This window comes from Oncorhynchus masou, chromosome 6 (genome assembly GCF_036934945.1).
Source record: "Oncorhynchus masou masou isolate Uvic2021 chromosome 6, UVic_Omas_1.1, whole genome shotgun sequence".
In the NCBI taxonomy this organism is placed as follows: domain Eukaryota; kingdom Metazoa; phylum Chordata; class Actinopteri; order Salmoniformes; family Salmonidae; genus Oncorhynchus; species Oncorhynchus masou.
In genome coordinates this window covers 52,285,836-52,306,180 of record NC_088217.1, presented here as the reverse complement: position 1 = coordinate 52,306,180, position 20,345 = coordinate 52,285,836, and the positions used below count along the sequence as shown (strand labels likewise).

The window sequence follows — 20,345 nt, the reverse complement described above, 5'->3', positions numbered from 1 at the left end:
AAATTGCACATTTTAGAGTGGCCTTTTATTGTCCCCTGCACAAGGTGCACCTGTAAAATGATCATTCTGTTTAATCAGCTTCTTGATATGCCACACCTGTCAGGTGGATGGGTTATCTTGGCAATGGAGAAATACTCACTAACAGGGATGTAAACAAATTGAGGATATATTGAGGATCTTTTATTTCAGCTCATGAAACATGGGACTTTACATGTTGCCTTTATATCTTTTGTTCTGTGTAAAACAGGTGTTAACTGTGTATGTTGCTGGTTATTATTTAAGCAATAAGCCACGAGAGCGTGTGGTATATGACCAGCTAAGAGCTGTTCTTAGGCACGACGCAACCCGAGGTGCCTTATTGCTATTATAAACTGGTTACCGACATAATTAGAGCAGTAAAAATACATGCGGTCTGATATACCACAGTTGTCAGCCAATCAGCATTCAGGGTTTGAACCACCCAGTTTATAATACAGTATAATTGTATTATAAGTGGAAAATATTATGTTAAGTTTCCAACCATACAGTATGTAGAGCAGCAGTAGTAACAACCTGACACAGGGGAAGTGAGAAAATAATAGGAAATGAATCATACAGTAGCAGCGAATGAGTACAAAATGGTTGTTTAATTGAATATATCCACATGAACAGACTGGTATTCAGTACAGTATGAATGGCAATGGCCCTAAGACTGATTGGACTGTACCAGAGTATGTGCCCCTCTGCAAGGGCCCCCTTAGCCTTGTAAATTTGCCCGTTTGAAAGAAAAGATTTGTCTGTAACCTTTTCTCAAAAGTCACTTGAAATTAGCATTTAAAACCAGTTTTTCAGGTTGTCAGAGTCACTCCTAACGCCCCTGTCTATGATAGACTCATTTATTTTTATTGAAGGGCAATATAAAGACATTGTGTCACTTAGTGCCAAACATTTAGGTCTTCCATCCTCAACTTTCTCCCCCCCCCCCAGAGACAATTTTAGAGTGATCATGTTGTCACTAAATAGATGCCCATTAGATATCACAATGACGGGAGGAGAATGCAGATGGTGACAAGCTGGTTATTTTAGAAGACTGATGTAAGCAAAGCAAGCGCTTCCCGTTCCCTGTCCACTGTATACTATATGAGATTTGGCAGGACATTTCCACAAGGACACAGTTGCGCTGCCCTTTAAAAAGATTTAGAGACCAATAAAAGCTTTTTCGAAAGTGATTAATGTGACTAATCGTTTTACAATAATGCTCTGTGAGAAAGAAAACAGTCTGCATAATATCCCCTGGTTTACACAGACTATGAAATAGATAAATAATTCCCATGTTTGGCTCGGGGAAGAGTAATGCTGTAATTAGAGGACCTACACCACGGATTCGTTGAGTGCCGAGCCTAGCGCTGACATTAGAGGGAGGGAGGGGGGGGGGGGTGGAATCTATCATAATTTAATGAATTACTCAAGAACAGCGAGTAGTAGATTCAGTGAATATCACCTTGTGTGTCAGTGACAATGACAGTGTCACATGTTCAGAGATATGAGGATGGATGAGATCTGATGTGAATGACAGAAGGATCAACAAGGTTTAATATAGAACAAGTGTGGTATTTTAGGGTCCTCCCAAGGTGACAACAACACTCCAACTAACACCACAGCACAACTTGGCCCGCGACTCCCTACCGTTCTGAGAACATTGCATTAAAATCACATCAATGCCCATTTGCATTTGAAAATGTTGCCTCTTTTTAACACAAACTGAAATCGCATTCATCTTACGGACGTCTTTAATAACTAGTTGTGATTGCCACATGGACCTCACTGCCTTCGGTCAATCGTTTGTACCATTTGTTCGGTCTCGATTGGTCATAACCCGCTGGCCCCAAAGGCCTATGTGCACTTGTGAATGTTGATTTGAAAAATCAATCCGGGTTCTCAGCTCCTCTACGTCACGTAACGTCGTGGCCTGGGTTTCACAAAGTGATTCATCTCTCACAGATCAGTCAGAGCCCCACGTAGCCTACAAAACAACCCCGAGAGTGAAATGACTATGGTGTTGCGTACGGATGCATAATGAAAGTGCCCCATAGTGAAGAATGCTAACTTGGGAGAGCAGCTAGCAGCTTCAGTAACCAGTGATAAATAATAAAGCAAGAGACGACAGCTACCGTCCATCACACCGTATTCACACCAACGGGAGAGAAGACGTTACGGTCCGCCTCGACCGACGACAGTGTTGGTTTCACTTGACTAACATAGCAGAAGCATTTGTTTTAAATGAATTTCTTTGCTCAATATTGGGCTATATTAGTGTCCATAGTGCAGCTCTCTGGCCCGTGGTAACAGTTGGATGTTAGAGTTGAATTCACTTTCTGTTGTAGGTCCATTCCGATGCCGTTTTGACCAGTCAGGTGAGGCATGATGTCCTTTTTTTCTGAAAGTTCCCACTCCTAAACTACTGAATACAAGTCAGTCTTTCCATGTCCAGTGTCTCAAGCAGAGTACAATTTCAGTTCTTTATCACTTTTCATTGTAACACCGATGAAACACTGAGCAAAGTGGTCACCAGTTTAGAAGAGAACATAGTTTTAAACCAAGCAAAAACCAACAACACATACACCACCCAACAATCCTAACTCCATCTCTGGTGTGCTCACAGTATAATGTCCTGTGCTGCATTTCCACAACAGATAATATGTAAATTATTTTCTGTAGGAAAAACTGTCCTCAGCACTTTGGAAGCAGCACAATAGTATTTCCCCAGATCAACACGATCAAACAAAAACATAAATAGGAACTATCCCCTCTCCTGGCCCAACCACTCTCTTAGACTGCCTTCCTATAGAACAGAACCATACAGTACTGCACCATCCAATCCAAATTGGGATATGGCCCCTTGGCAAAAAGTTATTTAGGATGTCACTTTAGAAGGGGTTGTCAAATGAGAACCATGCCAGAGGTAATGGAGGTCAGAAATGAGTCGGGAGTAGGGACTACATATCCCATAATGCAGTTGGCCACTGCTAGATCCTTTGAAAGGCCGAGCCTCACGGTCAAGTTAGGTCCAACCAATCGGGTCTCTTGTGTGGCTTGCAGGTGTGAACGTCCACTGTGTCTTCGCAGTCCTTGCACTCCACGGCACAGCACCACTTGAACTTGCACTCGCACTTGGTGACTCGTTTGACGCGCATTGTGTCGTAGCCCCGTCCGCAACACATGACCTCGCAGCCGTCCGTGCCTCTGGAAGACTTGTTGCAGACTCTCCCTGCCGTGCCCAGGGAGCCTGTGGAGAGAGCACAAGACAGACCAGCCGGCCCTTGAGTGAAGGGGTGTGAGAATAGGTGTGAGCGGAGGTATTCCCCTTGAGCATTTGGGAGTGGAGCTTAATAGTGACCACAGAAGGATTTTAAAAAATGACCCTGTTGTATCCTTAGGGTGTGAATTCCTATACAATAGATTATTGCTTCACCTTGTAGTAGGCTAGGGGCGTAGCGTAGCTCCTCTTCTTAACAGCAATTTACTAGGTGTCAACCTATAACTATAGGCCTAACAGAGATGAGGATAATACCAGTAACACACAATACATCCAAAGTATCATAACCAGAGCCCGTTAGCTGTTCTAGAGCTCTTTGGACGCTCTGCTGAAGTGATAGGACGTGAGGGGCGTGAGAGACAGAGATTACCAAGGCAGAGAAAACACAGTTGGAATTAGAGAGAAGTTAAAGGTCAAATAATTGAACTCTGAGCCATGAAGGTATGCAGGCCTTCGGCAGATGAGTCTGGGATTCTCGTAGCTGTATTTGATGCGTAGACTCCTGTATTATCTAGCGTCTGGGTAATACTTTTTACTTAGAGCAACTAAGTTTCTGATGACAATATTTTCCCCAAGTTTGGTGATAAGTACTTAAATAAGGCCCCATACATTTTAAAAATGACTAAATGTAATATTATGTTGAATCATAAACTTAGACATTGCTAAAACTTCTTGGTTTTTCTCTGCCAGGTCATGTGGTGAGGAAAAATTCCTGGCCATACCTAACATCTTTAACTGCATGAGTTGACCCACCTGCTGCTCTGTCCATGAGGCAGTAGTCAGGGGAGTTTTCTACATACACCAGCTCATTCTTGGTGGTTCCCTTGAAGTCCTTGTCAGCCACCATGAACCCTGTGCCATCCTGGTTCATGGTCACCTCAATGGCCGTGTTGTACTTCTTTCGGAGGTAGTCCCCGGTCCTCCGGAAGTCCGACATGGCCAACCAGCAAGTTCTGAGGGCGCAGGAACCACTGACACCATGACACTTGCACTCCAGTTTCATAAAGCGCTTCACTGCCTGAAATCAAGAAGGTTGGACAATTTCGTTAGAGGTTGAGACAAAGCCTCACCTGTGGCCAACCGAGTACACTCACTATTCATGTCTAGAGTATTTATAAAAATTCAGTTCAACAGTGGCTTAAATTGTACTAGCAATGTATGTTCTACTGTAGTACCCTGTAGTTAAAGCATATGCTAGTGCTAGTTTAAAGGGACTGCCTGTATCAAAAAAGCAAAAACGGCACCTTAACCCCGAAGCCATTGCTCACCATTCGCCCACAACGGTTGTTGTGTAGATTCATCATCGCCCGAGCGTCTTTCACCATCCTCTCCCTGGCATCGACGAAGGCCTTGGCGAACTTGATGCCGTAGTTGATGTTGTCGCTGCAGCCGCCCCAGTCAAAGTCGCCCCTGTCGTCTCTAGCCCGGCCTCGCTTGTGGGCGTCGCAGCTGCAGATCTTGAGCTCCCCCTGGCTGCAGGCCCTGGTAATTGCATAGACCACACCCGCCGAGGAGATGGCGTACACAAACGCTGCCTCCCGGCTACCTGGGGTGATATGATGGTAGGAGATTTTGTGTAAGAAGATGTCATTGGGCGATTCCACACCAGCGGGGGCTACATTCTCACATAGGAACTTAATTGGGAGGAAGGGTGTTTAACATCCTTTTTACCTTTGTATGAAAATTTAGGGGAGAAAATAACGATGAAAATGGCCATTTTAGACCCTTTTTAAACCTATACATGCCTCCTGTAAGACCCTATGATCTGTGAACCATACATGATACAGACAACATCTTGGAGTCATTATCCTCCTTATAGTATTCCCTCAAATATGGAGCATGTCTAGATTCTGAAATAGAAAAATTTTCACATTAATTTGTTCAACATTAAAAATATGAATATTATTATCTCAAAACTACCCTTTTTGATTTTGCTTATTTTTTTAGACATATTGCTTGTAACAATATACTCTTCAAACACGTGGCCTCAGGTTGGTTTTATATATATAAACGAAGTCAGTCTTATACAGGCAAAGTTTGATTTGTTGTAGTAACCATGTCATTACACAGCAGTTACGGTACATCATCTAGAGCAGATTTCATGCTATGAACACTAACATACGCCCAACTGAAAGCTTTGGACTTGCATAGTCCAAAGACATTGCACAGAAACAAACATGCTATATTTGATTCAAATCTTGTTTGTGTGTGCTGTGTCCCATGCTATCTGAATGTAAACAGTGTCTACGCTTCTTGAAACTTGGAACACAGACACTGTTAAAATGTATATAGAATAAAATATAGAGCACAAACAAATTTGAGTCAAATAAGTTTGGTTGTCTCTGTACAATGTTCGTGTACAATCAGTCCATGTACAGCAGGCTCTGCTTTCTTTTCGTAGTCAACCCTTGTATTTTTGTTTTTTATGTTCTGGAACGTAAACCCTGTCTTTAATTTTTGGTCATTGATTTCACCTGCGTTCGTGTCTCACCTGGTCTCATCAGCTCCCTATTTAGTTCAGTTTCTGCTTGTATGGTTGTGAGGTATTGTTTGTTTTTGACTGCCTACCTGTGGTTGGCCATTGCCTGCCTGTGACCACGATTCCTGCCTTCTGCGAAGACTTAATAAACATTTGCCGCGCCCTGCCTGTGAACCTACACCTTTTTCTCCCTGAGTATTCATTACAGAATACCTCGCTTAAAAACGGAATGGATTCAGCGGAGCTACAGCGGCGCCTAACCCAGCAAGAGGAGCGTATGGAGGAAATCTGCCATCTTCTCCGCCAAGCTATCCCGACTCCTCCAATGCCAGGTATCGTAACCCATAGCCCTCCTTCATTCATATTCATGCCCGGAAAATATGACGGTTCACCTGGGAAATGTATGGGATTTCTGATTCAATGCAGCAAATACATTAAGCACAACCCCACTAACTTTGCCACCAACAAGAGCAGGGTGGATTTTGTTGTCTTTGCTCACAGGAAAAGCCCTGGATTGGGCCACCGCCATATGGAATGCCGACAGCACAGAACTCGGATCCGAGACCCATTTCCACAACCTCTTCAAAGAGGTATTCGATCACTCTCCCTCCGGTCATCAACAAGAACACAATTCAGCTGCCGAGTATGCCCTCGAGTTCTGCACCATGGCTGCAGGGAGTGGATGGAATGAGGCTGCTTTTTCTTACCGTCTACCGAAGAGGGCTTAACAGGGAACTTCAGGCGGAGCTGACCTGTAGAGTAGACCTTTAGGATTTAAATCAATACATTCGTATGTTCATCTACATCGACCACCTCATCGCCGACCATTGAAGAACTCCACCACCCAGGAACCCGAAAACCTTCTCTTTCCATGATCTCGTCCGAGTCTTCCAGAGCCCATGCAGTTGGGCCATGTTCCTCTCCCGTAAATCAAATGTCAAAAGTGGATCCAAGAAGGGCTCTGCCTATATTGTGAAGGGAAAGATCATCTACTCAGCCATTGCCCTGTTCGCCCCCCACGGAGAGATGAGAAGGGTCCCCTCGCTGCCATGCAGGTAGGTGTGTCCTTATTTCTAAATATCTCCCAGAAGCAATTCTCCGTCCCAGTATTAATAACCATGAAGGGGGTTACCAAGTACTTAGAAGGCTTGATAGATTCGGGAGAAGCAGGTCATTTTATCAATCACCAGCTAGTACAAGAGCTTGACATTGATCTAACACCTGTCAACACTCCCTTAAGGATTAACACCCTGGACGGGCAGCCATTGGGCACGGGCTTCATCACGCACTTGACACAGAGCGTCACCCTCCAGATTGGAGTTTCCACACCGAAACCATTAATCTCATTAATCTCATGGAACTCTCATCCCCCAAACAGCCACTCATCCTCGGACACCCCTGGCTTTGTCGTCACGACCACAACAAGCTGAACTATTGTCCTGGTCTTCTACCTGCTTCTCCAGTTGTCTCAGCTTACCCTGCAGAGCCACCACCATTAACGACTCTGCCTCGGGAGTACCATCTGAATACGCCCAGTACAGCAATGTCTTCAGCAAAACCAAGGTCTCCACTCTGTCACCACATTGTCCAGGAGACTGTGCTATTGACTTACTCCCTGGAGTGTCCCCACCGAAGTGCCATGATTACCCCCTATCTATCCCTGAAAATGAGGCAATGGAGAACTACATTGATGAATCACTCAAACGGTTGAATTCGTCCTTCTTCTTCCCCGGCTGCATCCAGCTTCTTCTTCATTGGAAAAAAAGACGGTGGGTTCCGTCCATGTATTGATTATCATTCAATGAATGACGTCAAGGTCAAGAACCATTTCCCTCTTCCTCTGATCCCAGCGACCCTTGAACAAGTGGGCCGCGACAACATCTATACTAAACTCGACCTGCGAAGTGCATATAACCTTGTCCGTATACGTGAAGATGACGAATGGAAGACGGCCTTTATCACCACTCAAGGGCACTATAAATACCTGGTCATGCCATATGGCCTCCTCCCACCATCTTCCAATCCTATATGAACAAGGTTTTCCAGGATATGATCAACTTTCCAACTTTCCAGGATATAATCAAGCGTTCTCATCGTCTACGTTGATGACGTCCTGATTTACTCCCTACTCCCTGAAGGAACACATACAGCATGTGCAAAAGGTTCTTCAACGGCTCCTTGACCATAACCTTTATGTGAAGACTGAAAAGAGCACCTTCCATGTAACCTCGGTAAACTTCCTCATCTTCGTACTGACACCTGGAGGGGTCAGCATGGATGAGAACAAAGTCACCGCTGTCAGTAACTGGCCCAAACCCACCACCGTTAAGGAACTCCAATGTTTCATTGGGTTCTCCAACTTCTATCGCCGGTTAATTCGGAACTTCAGTTCGACTGCCACACCCCTCACTGCCCTTACCAGCCAAAAGACCTGGACCCTTCAATGGACTGATACCGCCCTGACTGCGTTCAACAACTTGAAACGCCTCTTCACCTCAGCTCCTGTCCTTCGCCAACCTGATCCGACTCTTCTTTTCACCCTGGAGGTGGATGCCTCCGAAGTAGGAGCCATACTCTCTCAGTCGGTGGGAACACCTCCCAAATCACATCCCTATGCCTTCTTCTCCTGGAAGTTATCCCCTACTGAGAGGAATTTTGATGTGGGGAACATAAAGCTGGACCTCGAGGAGTGGCACCACTGGTTGGTTGGCACACAACATCCCTTTATCGTCCTAACAGATCATCGTAATCTGGAATATATCAGAGGGGCCAAGAGGTTAAACTCCAGACAAGCCCGTTGGGCTATCTTATTCACACGCTTCCATTTTCATGAAAAACATCAATGCTGATGCTCTCTCCCGCCAGTTTAACCTTTCGACCAGTAACTCAGACCCTACACCCATTCTTCCTCCCTCTTGCATTATGGGACCGGTACAGTGGGAGGTTCACTCGGCCATACAAGAAGCCCTAACCTCAGACCCAGCTCCTCCTGAGACACCAGCTGGGAAGAGTTACATACCAGCAGCTGTTAGACCCCAACTGAATCAATGGTGTCACACATCCTTAGGGTCAGGACATCCGTGCATTACACAAACCACTGAACTTCTAGTTCTGGTGGTCTTCACTGGCATTCGACGTAAGGGATTACGCACTCTCCTGTCCAGTCTGAGTCCAAACCAATAGCCCTTGTCGTCCCCCTTCCGGGAAGCTTCAACCTTTGCCAATCCCTCACAGACCCTGGTCCCACATAGATGTTGACTTCATCACAGACCTTCCTGAATTCTCTGGTAAACACCACCAACCTTGTCATAGTAGGCCGTTTTTCAAAAATGTGTCTTCTGGTTCCTCTTCCTCATCTATCTAACGCCATGGAATTGGCGGAGTGTATGTTCCAGCAAGTGTTCCATCTGTGTGGGATTCCAGAGGACATCGTCTTTAACCGTGGGCCCCAGTTTGTCTCCCGGGTGTGTCGAGCCTTCTGTGATCGACTGGGGGTCGCCCTCAGCCTCTCCTCCGAGTACCACCCCAGACCCAGGGGCAGACAGAACACCTGAACCAAGAAATAGGGAAGTACCTCTGCCATCAATGTTCTGGCTCTCCACACGACTGGGGTAGGTATGTAGCCTTGGCTGAATATGCTCAGAACTCAGTCATGCACTCATCCCTCCGCCTTACTCCGTTTCAGTGTGTCCTTGGTTACCAACCCCCCATGTTTCCCTGGGAGGCGGAGCCTGGTACTGGCCCAGCTGTCAACGACTGGTTTCGGCATTGTGAGCGGGTATTGGAGACCTCTCACTGGCATCTGCAGGAAGCCTCTAATACCTAGAAACGCTTTTCCGACAGATGCCGCCGACCTACACTACTCTTTCACCCGGACAGCGTGTGTGGCTCTCTACCAGAGACATCCAGCTCCGCCTCCCCTGCAAAAAGTTTTGTCCATACTTCATTGGTCCCTTCAAGATAACCCATCACATCAACCCTGTCATGTACAGCCTCCAGTTACCCCTTCAGTATAAAATCTCCTCGTCCTTCCATGTGTCTCTGTTAAAACCAGTCACCTACAGTCCTCTACAGGATGCCTACGCCATACGGGCCATCCTTGATTCCAAACGCCTGAGAGGTCGCATCCACTACCTAGTGGACTGGGAAGGTTATGGACCTGAATACTGGTCCTGGGTCCCCGACAAAGAAATGCTCGACCCAGAGATGATTCAGGCATTTCACCATAACCGTCTGAATCGTCCCGCTCCCTGAACTTGGGGCCGACCCCTGAACAGACCCACTGGACATCAGCCTTGACGCTGGGTCAGTCCACGACCTTGTCGAACCAGCCTGCCGGGCCTCGTCCCCGAGGTAGACGTCCGCCTCTGCTCCCCTGCCCGCCCGCTCCACCCTCCTAGGTTGTCAGGAGCCTCCCGTGGGGAGGGGGGGGGGGGGTACTGTAAGGTTCTGCTTTTCTTTACTTAGTCAATCTTGTGTTTTTTTCTCTTTGTTCTGGAACGTAGCCGTGTCTTTCATTTTTGTTCATTAGTTTCACCTGGTCTCATCAGCTCCCTATTTAGTTCAGTTCTTTATGTTTGTATGGTTGTTAGGTATTGTTCGTTTTTGACTGCCTACGTGTGTTTGACTATTGCCTTCCTGTGACCACGATTCCTGCCTTCTGCGAAGGCTTAATAAACATCTGTCACTCTTTAATTTGCACAGATGGCAGCTTTCTCAGTCACTATGTATGTTTTCATTTGAGAGGAGAGCAGATTCAGGGTTATTTGGTCTGCTTTTCCCACCCACCTCTAGTTTTCATTCCTCCTCACGCAATGAACCAGAACACAGGCAATATGTCAGGGAGTACGGCTTTGTCTGCCTGCCAGAAACATCTACCCAAATATTTACATCTCCTATTACTGTTTAGACATCACCCTTGTGGATCACTCTATCTGCTACTAGTTTTCGGAGAATATCCACTTTCTCCAACCCTCCTCATTCCTGGAGAAGGTGAAACTAGATACATTTACTTGCACACATTCTCTCTGGGTATTGTACAACTGGAAATGACAACTAGTACGTTCTCCTGTTACCTTATTGGAGAGGGGAAAACAAAGGAGACATATATGGAAAGGAACTGTTGTATTCTGTGTCGAGCTGAGATACTCATAGCTATACCCTTAAGGCTTGAATATGAGTAAGTCTAAAAGGCAAGGAAGCGGTCCCTCACAATGTTCTGCTATTGCCTACAACCACCAATGTGAAAACGTGTATGTGTTGAATCAGATTAATGTGGTGAATCTTACATCCAAGATGCAAGTGATTGAATACTGAACACACAGAGAGAGAGATGAGCACACTGAAACAGACTTACTGTGCAGCATGACCCTACCAAAGACAGTGTGGTCTCGGTCCAGCGTGCTGCAGTTCCAGCGATGGTGACGGAACTGGTGCTGGCACTCACGGATCCACTCCTTGGCACCCTCCCCAATAGACTGCATGAGATCCGGGTGGCGCTGGCACAGCTGGCGCTGCTTGTTCACCAGGCCTGGAATGTTGTCACAGATCACCCGTGCACCCAGGGCTCCAATGTACCTGCAGATCAGATAGACAGGTGCATTATCAGTAGGCCAGAAAAACTGCCAGGGACTATTGTTGTGCAAAAACAGATGTCCATTTAAAAAAGCAAACATGTTAAAGAACAAGATACACTACATGACCAAGTGTATGTGGAAACCTGGTCGTCGAACATCTCATTCCAAAATCATGGGCATTAATGTGGAGTTGGTCCCCCCTTTGCTGCTATAACAGCCTCCACTCTTCTGAGAAGGCTTACCACTAGATGTTGGAACATTGCTGCGTGGACTTGCGTCCATTCAGCCACAAGAGCATTAGTGAGGTCGGGCACTGAGGTTGGGCGATTAGGCCTGGCTCACAGTCGGCATTCCAATTCATCCCAAAGGTGTTCGATGGGGTTGAGGTCAGGGCTATGTGCAGGCCGGTCAAGTTCTTCCACACCGATCTCGATAAACCATTTTGGTATTTACCTTGCTTTGTGCATGGGTGCATTGTCATGCATAAACAGGAAAGGGCCTTCCTGAAACTGTTGCCACAAAGTTGGAAGCACAGAATTGTCTAGAATGTCATTGTATGCTGTAGCGTTAAGATTTACCTTCACTGGAACTAAGGGGCATAGCCTTGAACCATGAAAAAAAGCCACAGACCATTATTCATCCTCCACCAAACTTTACAGTTTGCACTATGCATTGGGGCAGGTAGTGTTCTCCTGGCATCCGCCAAACCCAGATTTGTCCGTCAAACTGCAAAATGGTGAAGTGTGATTCATCACTCCAGAGAACATGTTTCCACTGCTCCAGAGTCCAATGGCAGCAAGCTTTACATCACTCTAGCCGAAGCTTGGCATGGCTGCTCGGCCATGGAAACCCATTTCGTGAAGCTCTAGACTAACAGTTCTTGTGCTGACGTTGATTCCAGAGGCAGTTTGGAACTCGGTAGTGAGTGCTACGCGCTTCAGCACTCGGTGGTCCAGTTCTGTGAGCTTATGTGGCCTATCACTTCGTGGCTGAGCCGTTGTTGCTCCTAGACATTTCCACTTCACAATAACAACACTTACAGTTGACCGGGGCAGCTCTAGCAGGGCATACATTTTACAAACTTGGAAAGGTGGCATCCTATGATGGTTACACTTTAAAAGTCACTGTGCTCTTCAGAAAGGCCATTCTACTGTCAATGTTTGTCTATGGAGATTGCATGGCTTTGCGCTCAATTTTATATACCTGTCAGCAACTGGTGTGGCTGAAATAGCCGAATCCTCTAATTTCAAGGGGTATCCACATACTTTTGTATAAACACTACCGTTCAAAAGTTTGGGGTCAGTTACAAATGTCCTTGTTTTGAAAGAAAAGCCATTTTTTTGTCCATTAAAATAACATCAAATTGATCAGAAATACAATGTAGACATTGTTAATGACTTTTGTAGCTGGAGACGGCTGATTTTTAATGGAATATCTACATAGGCGTACAGATTTGAAGTTAGGTCGAGAAAGATGTGTGACAAGTTATATTCTTCAAGAATCAATGGGTATTCATCATTAATTGAATTGGCGATTGAACCGCAGGAATTCTATACAAAGTATGCATTTAACAATTCTGTCCCGCTTCATTGTCAATCCCACGCGGTTACAGATGCCATAAATGGTACATCAGAGGACAGTGTTGTTTATGAAATGTGAGACCGTCAGATGCTCTTTCACAGGTAGGAAAGAATCCACACAGTTAACTAGGAGAGACCCCTGAGACTAGAACAGAAACACAGAGTGCAGTGCAGCAGCCATACATTGTGACATCGTCTCCTGGAAACTAACTCTCCCTCTCCCTGCGACGACCGGACATCATTACTGCCAGGCTTAATCACAGCTACATTATTTGTCGTGCCACCGATACAGAAACAGAAAAGTGTTTCCACTCCTGTTATGGTTGTCGCCCCCCCCCCCCATAAAAAAATCTGCCTCCCTTCCCGGCTGCCTGAGTCTGAGCAATAAAGCAGAGCAGAGGCACACAGTGTTTACTCTCCATAGAGAGAGTAGAGAACTGAGCCAAAAGACCCCGACTGTCTCTACGCCTCATACTTAGTTTGGAGAGAGGACAATCAATCCAGCACACCAGAAAACACACTACTTCTTATCTGAATAATCACAATCATGTTGGAAATAACCCCCGGACTATATAAATCATGATTAGATAAATATGTAGATCCTTGGAGAGATCTACCATGTCTCCCCGCTCCGCCTCACTTCACTGTTTAATTGCACTAACTTCTTTTTATAATAATATTTTGTGAGACAGAGAAGCTTTTTCAACAATACCACAGGGATATTTTTATGAAAATATCAATTTCTAAAATGTCTCACATAAAATGTAAAAAAAACAAAAAAAATTGTTTTAATGTATGTGGTATTATCGTGGTTTGGATGATCAACTATAAGAACACAACTATTTATTTTTATTTTGCCACTAGCTGAAAGCTGGTTTACCATGTTCTGTGCAGTAAGATTGGAGTATTGTGGCATAAGAGCAGTGTTTCACTGCCTTTATCACTTCCTTTATTCACCCTTGGTTCTTACCCTCAAGAGAAATCATCAAGGAACACTTTTTCTTGCACCACTGCCTGCACCTCATTTCTAATATGCAAGATTGATAGTGGAAAGTCCCTGAGTCCATGAATCTTCATGAACACCAGACAGTGTGCTGCGTTGGTTGATCTCACTTGATAGACTATTGATGTTATAAAACTCCTTTCCAGACACATTCCCCCCTGTGGCTGTTGGAATTGGAGCCTGGCAGCAATTTCTTCACAAGTATCAGCAGGGTATAGGTCTGACTCTAAGGTGTGATGGAGGTATTGACTACAAAGGTTTTATTGTGTTAAACTATCCTTGAATTTGTTTGCCACATAACTGATATATAACTTTAAGTTATTTCCCAATCTCCTGCATTCCTAGGATAATTTGAATCTCGAATCTTGGGGGTGTGGTACATGGTCATTATACCATGACTAAGGGCTGTTCTTATGCAATACGCAATGTGGAGTGGCTGGATACAGTCCTTAGCCGTGGTATATCGGCCATACACCACAAACCCCCAGTGCCTTATTGCTATTAGAAACTGTTTACCAACATAATTAGGAGAGTAAAAATACATGTTTTGTCATACCCGTGGTATATGGTCTGATATATCAGGTCTTTCAGCCAATCAGCATTCAGGGCTCAAACCACCCAGTTTATAATTGTATATTTAATCCATACTTTATAGCATATATGCATTAGGCCATATGATTTCTCCTAATTTAGATTTTGTACTCCTAAATAGCCAACATTAATAGGCCTAACTTTTGTAAGGTCTTGGAACGTCTTATAATTAGCTATTTAAGACAACTGGTCATCCCAAACTACTGGAAACTCATATCTAATCTTGGATGTCAATGACTTCAATTATAGATGTAATCTTGGATAGAAACGATAGGATTATTTCTGCAGCATCAAGTGCATATGAAAGACACCACTCACCACCAAGAAGAATCTGCTCTCGGTGTGAAGATGAGAAGCAGCAGAATAAAGGTGAAGTATATCCTTGAGGGGTGTCGGGATAGTATCCCATTTCGAGATCCCGTCCTGTTCCTAGAATATCCTCGGGTTTTGAAGAAACAAAACATTTCTAATTTCATGAACAGACGGCATACAACATATAATACATGATAAAAGTCTTTGGCGATGGTTTGCTGATCATCATTGAGGGAAACCTGTTTATCTAAAGAAGTTGAAACATTCTATCCATCCAGTTTCAAAAGGCTAATTTGATGTATTGTCAGTTCATTGACGCCTTGAAAATATGTTTTCTAAGTGTTTATCTCTTATTTATCGAGTCAGTGCTTATCAAAAGTCGGTCTAGGAAAAGTAAATCGAATGAAGACACATCTTCTGAGAAACTGTCCCAAATGTCCAAACAGATGTTCTGTTGCCAACGATAACTATTTCCTCTGCTGTTGCGTGTTCTTTTGTAGCCTAGGCTATTTGTTAGACATTCGACGTGAATAGCAGGTGAAGCTGAAAAAGTTGCCAACCAAAACACAGGTATACCAGACGCTGAAAAATGATGACACTGAAAAAAGTCAGTCACTCATCTGTCCGAGGATGAGACAGATAGCTACTCCGCGCTCCTCTTCTCAGTCGGGACTGAAGATGCGCCGCAGGAAAAAAACACTGCACCAGCATGTCAGCTGTCCATGCCCCCCCCCCCCCTCCCTTTGTTAGACAATTACAAACACTGGTATGTGCACGGTGAGGTGAGGGACTTCGGTATATTTAGATATCGGCATGTAAAAGTTATCTAGCCTACATAGCCGTTTAAATATTGATGATCCCCATATTGGAAAGATTTTGACACCCTCATTGACTGATGACAAACCGTTTCGATGCGCACTAATGAGGAAAATTACCCAAATAGGTTTTTCATCTCAATTACTTAAAAAAAAATACCGAGTCATATGGAACTAAAATAATTAAGGAATCGAACTATTTCTTATGCGAATAGGCAATACGTTCCCCTATTGTTCCTTTACACGCCCTATAATAGTTAAGAAATAGTAACAGAGCATGTATGATGTGGCTCCAACCAAATGAAAACTGCAGAAATTAGTTCAGGAAATTATGGATGACAGTGGTGATATTCTAGTTTCATGTTGTGTCACATCCTGACCTTAGTTCCCTTTTTATGTCTATATTTTAGTTTGGTCAGGGCGTGAGTTGGGGAGGGCATTCTATGTGTTGTTCTATGTTTTTGTATTTCTGTGTTTGGACTGGTATGGTTCCCAATCAGAGGCAGCTGTTTATCCTTGTCTCTGATTGAGAACCATTCTTTGGCAGCCTGTTAACCCACTATGATTTGTGGGTAGTTGTTTTCTGTGTCTGTGTATACCATACAGAACTGTTTCGGTTTTTTCATTTATTTCTCTTGTTCTTTTGTATTCTGTGTTCAGTTTAATAAATATATTATGGACACTTACCACGCTGCTCATTGGTCCGATCTCTCATACTCCTCGTCAGAGGAAGAAGAAAATCGTTACACGTTGCTTGGTGTTGGTGTCCTTTTCATCCAATTAATTTCCTTTGTCCACCATTTCCCTCATGAAACACAGCCTAATACATCAATGTTTATTATCTAAATACATGTCAATGTAAGAAACAGCCCAAAGGTTTTATATATTTCACTGCTTACATGCAAATGGTGGTGTTGTGTTAAGCCCATAAAAAAACAATTTACTATGAGGACCACACAGCTGGGACCACACAATCTGTAGTTTATTTTAGGAGATAACTTTGCACATTGGCACACTGCTTAGGCCTATCAGATGTATCTGTGAAATGACCAATTAAACAGAAACGAGAGAACAAACAGAACGTTATTGAAACCGTATTGTACAACTGTGAATGCACATGCAAGAGCATAGACATAGCGAAAAGGGTGGCTGTGAGCTTTCCAATGAGGTGGACAACTCCCATAAATCACAACTACTGATGTTCTTGAGATGACGTCAACTTTCCTTATCTAGATGTTATGTTTCGTACATAGCATTGTAAGCTATGATGTGGGAGTTAAACAGGTATGTGACTGGAGTTTCATTGTGTCAGCCCAGCAAGCGCTGGAGAAAGTTTCGCTTGGGGCACCTTCAACTATGAGAGGTCAAGCTTTCATGCTTTGACACATCATTAACCAGGAACTTGGTATCTCCATAGTGATAGACTGAAAGACCTCATAATCTGTCCCAGAGGTTGGTTGGCTGTTTCAGCACATGTCTGGCCTGGCCTGCCATTGGATCTCAGCTGGATGCCTTTGAGAACAAATGGTTGCCACTATCTGGCCACACTGCAAAGGACGGAAGTACAAGGTCTTTCAAATATATGATTTTAAACGCTCTATCGCTTACCCTAAACCTTAAATGAACCTCACCTATAACCTCTATACTTTAGAACAAACATCTTATGGACTAGCATATCAATTGTGATGCCGTAGTAAATGTTTTCCTTTGAAGCATGGCAATCTTGAATCCCCTTGACAATAGACCTTGGTCAAAACGTTCATGTAGTCGTGTCTATATTTGAAGAGCTATTATTGTTTGAAGGTAGGAGATCCTATAGGTTAGGGGGAAGAACAAGAGAAGTTGACCTTAAGGCCAGGTAAAGTTATGTCCTGGGTCTGCATATAGAAGAAGAGCAGAAGCTCTGCTGCTGCTGGCCTGCCTGCTCCACTTTGAGAGGTCTGGTCATGCATAACTCACCCTGACCTTGAGGTCAGATCCATCCACTTCTCCTGACTTATGGCCACTTACCTGTCAAACAAACACCCAGTGGGCGACTTAATACTCAACATCACAGTTCAAGTTCACAGTATCTTTTTATTCAATGGAAGTGTATTGGCATCCTGCCCTCATTACAGACAAGACTCTGGGCAGATAGTGTTCAGCAGCTCATCTGGTTAATGTGGAAACAAAGCTATGTTCAAGGACACTCCTGGGCTTGTACTTACCACGGTTCAGTTGTAGTTGCTAGGTGCTGTGTGCTTGGGCTTTGTGCAGCTAGGGAAGAGGCCGCTGGACAATGGGAGCATGTGTGAGTGTGTGGGGTCATTATTAATCAGCACAAATCCAGAAGCATTAGTCACACACCTAAGTAAAGGTCAAAAACAATACAGCAGCTGCCTAAAAATACCAGCACACAGACAGTGGAGGTGGTGCTGGTATGTGTGTGTCTCTCCTGGGAGCGAGGGGGCGGGGGGGGGGGGGGGTGATTCAGAAACCTCATGAAATTATTGTTTGCCTAATTATATGACATGATAGATCTTGGTTGTACCCGCAAATCTTTTTTATTCTTAAACACAGCGCACATGTGCCTTACTGTACATACAAAGACACACGTAGTCTACCCACAGCTACATGCAAAGCCCAGAGTGTGTGTCCTTCCCTTCGGTTACATCACAGCCAGACTGAGGCAGCGGTATCCTCATTACATGTGACCCTGTCTTTCTTTACCTCCAGGACAGGCTGTAGATTTTACAGTGACAACTCTATAACAAATTGCTTTACAGGAAGCAGGTGATGGGCCAGCAGGCCCCCACGGGCCCCTTGTCTAGAGCGCTCCAGCTGTGGACCCGGAGGGCTTAGCGCCGTGCCACCATGCCACCCGCCTCCTATTCTGGGCCAGGCTCATGGTCCAGGCTAATTTTGGACAGGGGGATGGGGACAGGGGAAGGGGAGAGACTGTGCCTGTGCCCGCCGGCTACATCAGATGTCTGCCCTGGCCTAGATGACGACATGGTTGAGCCAGCCACCACCGCATGTCACTTCCTTTGGCCAGTTAATATATCTCCTCTTACAGTGCGAACAGTCACTCTGCATATTTTTGGTCTGTGGTTGGAGATCCGCGAAGGGGTTGTAAATTCTCTTTGTAATTCGAGAAAGTTAATGTGTTCACCTTGACTTCTCAGGCACCAATTTCTGTCATAACTTGACCGACATACTTACCAGTATAAATGAAGCATGTCCATACAATCAGAGATGGGGGATTGATAATGATGTGGGGTTACTTTTCTGCCTCTGGCACTGATGGCCTTGAACGTGTGCAAGCGAAATGAAATCAGCAGATTATCAATGTGTTTTGGAGGAGTGCAATATTCAACCCAGTTTCCAAAAATGGGGTCTCCATGAAGGTTGTGGGTCTTCCAGCAGGACAACAACCCTAAATGCATATCAAAAAGCACCCAGGACACACATCAAAAGATGCTGGACTGTTCTGGAGTTGTCAGCGAGGAGTCCATATCTGAATCACAACCATAACCTCTGGCGAGATCTGAAAACAGCAGTTGGTGAAGGGTCCCCCTGAAAAATTAAAGAATTAGAGGGGGCCAAATTGTCAGTAGAAAGGTGCAGCAAGCTTGTTGATGGCTACAAGAAACATTTGTCTGAAGTTATCTCGGCCAAAGGCTGTGCGAGCAACTACTAAGCTCTGGGGTGCCAATAATTTTGTCCATGTCATTTGTCTTAATTTTCTTAATGAAAATAGTAAACTTAAGTTTGCAAAAATAAAATTGGTTCTGCAATGTTGAAAATCCAATAAGGTGGTGTGGACAATTTTTTTTTAAATGTCAACTTATTTGAGAAGAAATACGGAATTATTTAAGAAAAGTGCATGGGTGCCAATATATTTAACCACATCTGTAGCACCTTTTTTTACTCAAAGAACCACGTTCTTTTCGAAGAAAAAGTGCTGCATTAGCAAACAAGTCTTAGAGGACAGAAAAATGTCTCTCAGTTAAATGACAGGCTGCCATCAGATATGGGAGCTTAGTCTGCCTCCCCTGAGCTGCCTTCGGCCCGGGCCGGCGAATAGGGCCTGCCTGAACCCTGCGAGGGCCAAGCCCTCGCCCGTCACAGCAGCTCGAACCTGGCCACTCACAGCTCATCATCCAGGGTCTGTGTTTACTGAGAGAGCTTTGCTGGAGGCCAGACATGTCTGTGTTGGCCTCACAACGCGTCCCTGCTGTCCCACGAAGGAATGTTAATGAGGTGAGTTGAGCAGGGAAGGTGACTCGCTCGGTTCATATGCAGGCAGGCAGGAGAGGAGACGAGCAACCGCCTGTCTGCTGGGCCGGCCGGAACTGACGGTCAGCGTGTGCTGATCTGCTCTACACTACATAATGTACGGTTCCTCTGAAATGATCTGGCTTTGGCTTTAGATACCGGGCCAAAGTAAGTAACATGTTGGGTCATGTAGGAAAGACATGTTAAATATGAGCAACAGAGAGCTGAGCTTAATGGACTGACTTTGGATCAGACAGCAATTGCATAGATGTACTGTACTGTTACATTCCGTACCACAGACCGCATGAAACAAGTTGAGTTTTTTTTTTTTTTTTTAATGGCCCACTATTTGAATCTCAATTTTATAACATGTAGTGGCGGCCTTTGCGCTTCTCTAGACTGAATCAACACCCAACAGATGTACACACACCACAAGA

General features: G+C 44.7%; 1 protein-coding gene across 2 annotated transcripts; it reads right to left on the bottom strand.

Annotated features, from left to right (window-relative positions):
* Positions 1 to 607: 607 nt before the first annotated feature.
* On the bottom strand, positions 608 to 15,951 carry LOC135542257 (protein Wnt-2b-A-like). 2 transcript variants are annotated; one of them, XM_064969089.1, is made up of 5 exons: positions 14,843 to 15,951; positions 11,131 to 11,351; positions 4,564 to 4,841; positions 4,049 to 4,313; positions 608 to 3,265 (listed from the first exon to the last, which is right to left on the bottom strand). In XM_064969089.1, exons 1-5 carry the CDS (start codon positions 14,998 to 15,000, stop codon positions 3,036 to 3,038), a joined length of 1,152 nt encoding a protein of 383 aa, XP_064825161.1. In that variant the 5' UTR covers positions 15,001 to 15,951; the 3' UTR covers positions 608 to 3,035. The 2 variants fall into 2 exon arrangements, with proteins under 2 accessions (XP_064825161.1, XP_064825162.1); XM_064969090.1 differs by having other exon boundaries at positions 11,149 to 11,351.
* Positions 15,952 to 20,345: the final 4,394 nt, after the last annotated feature.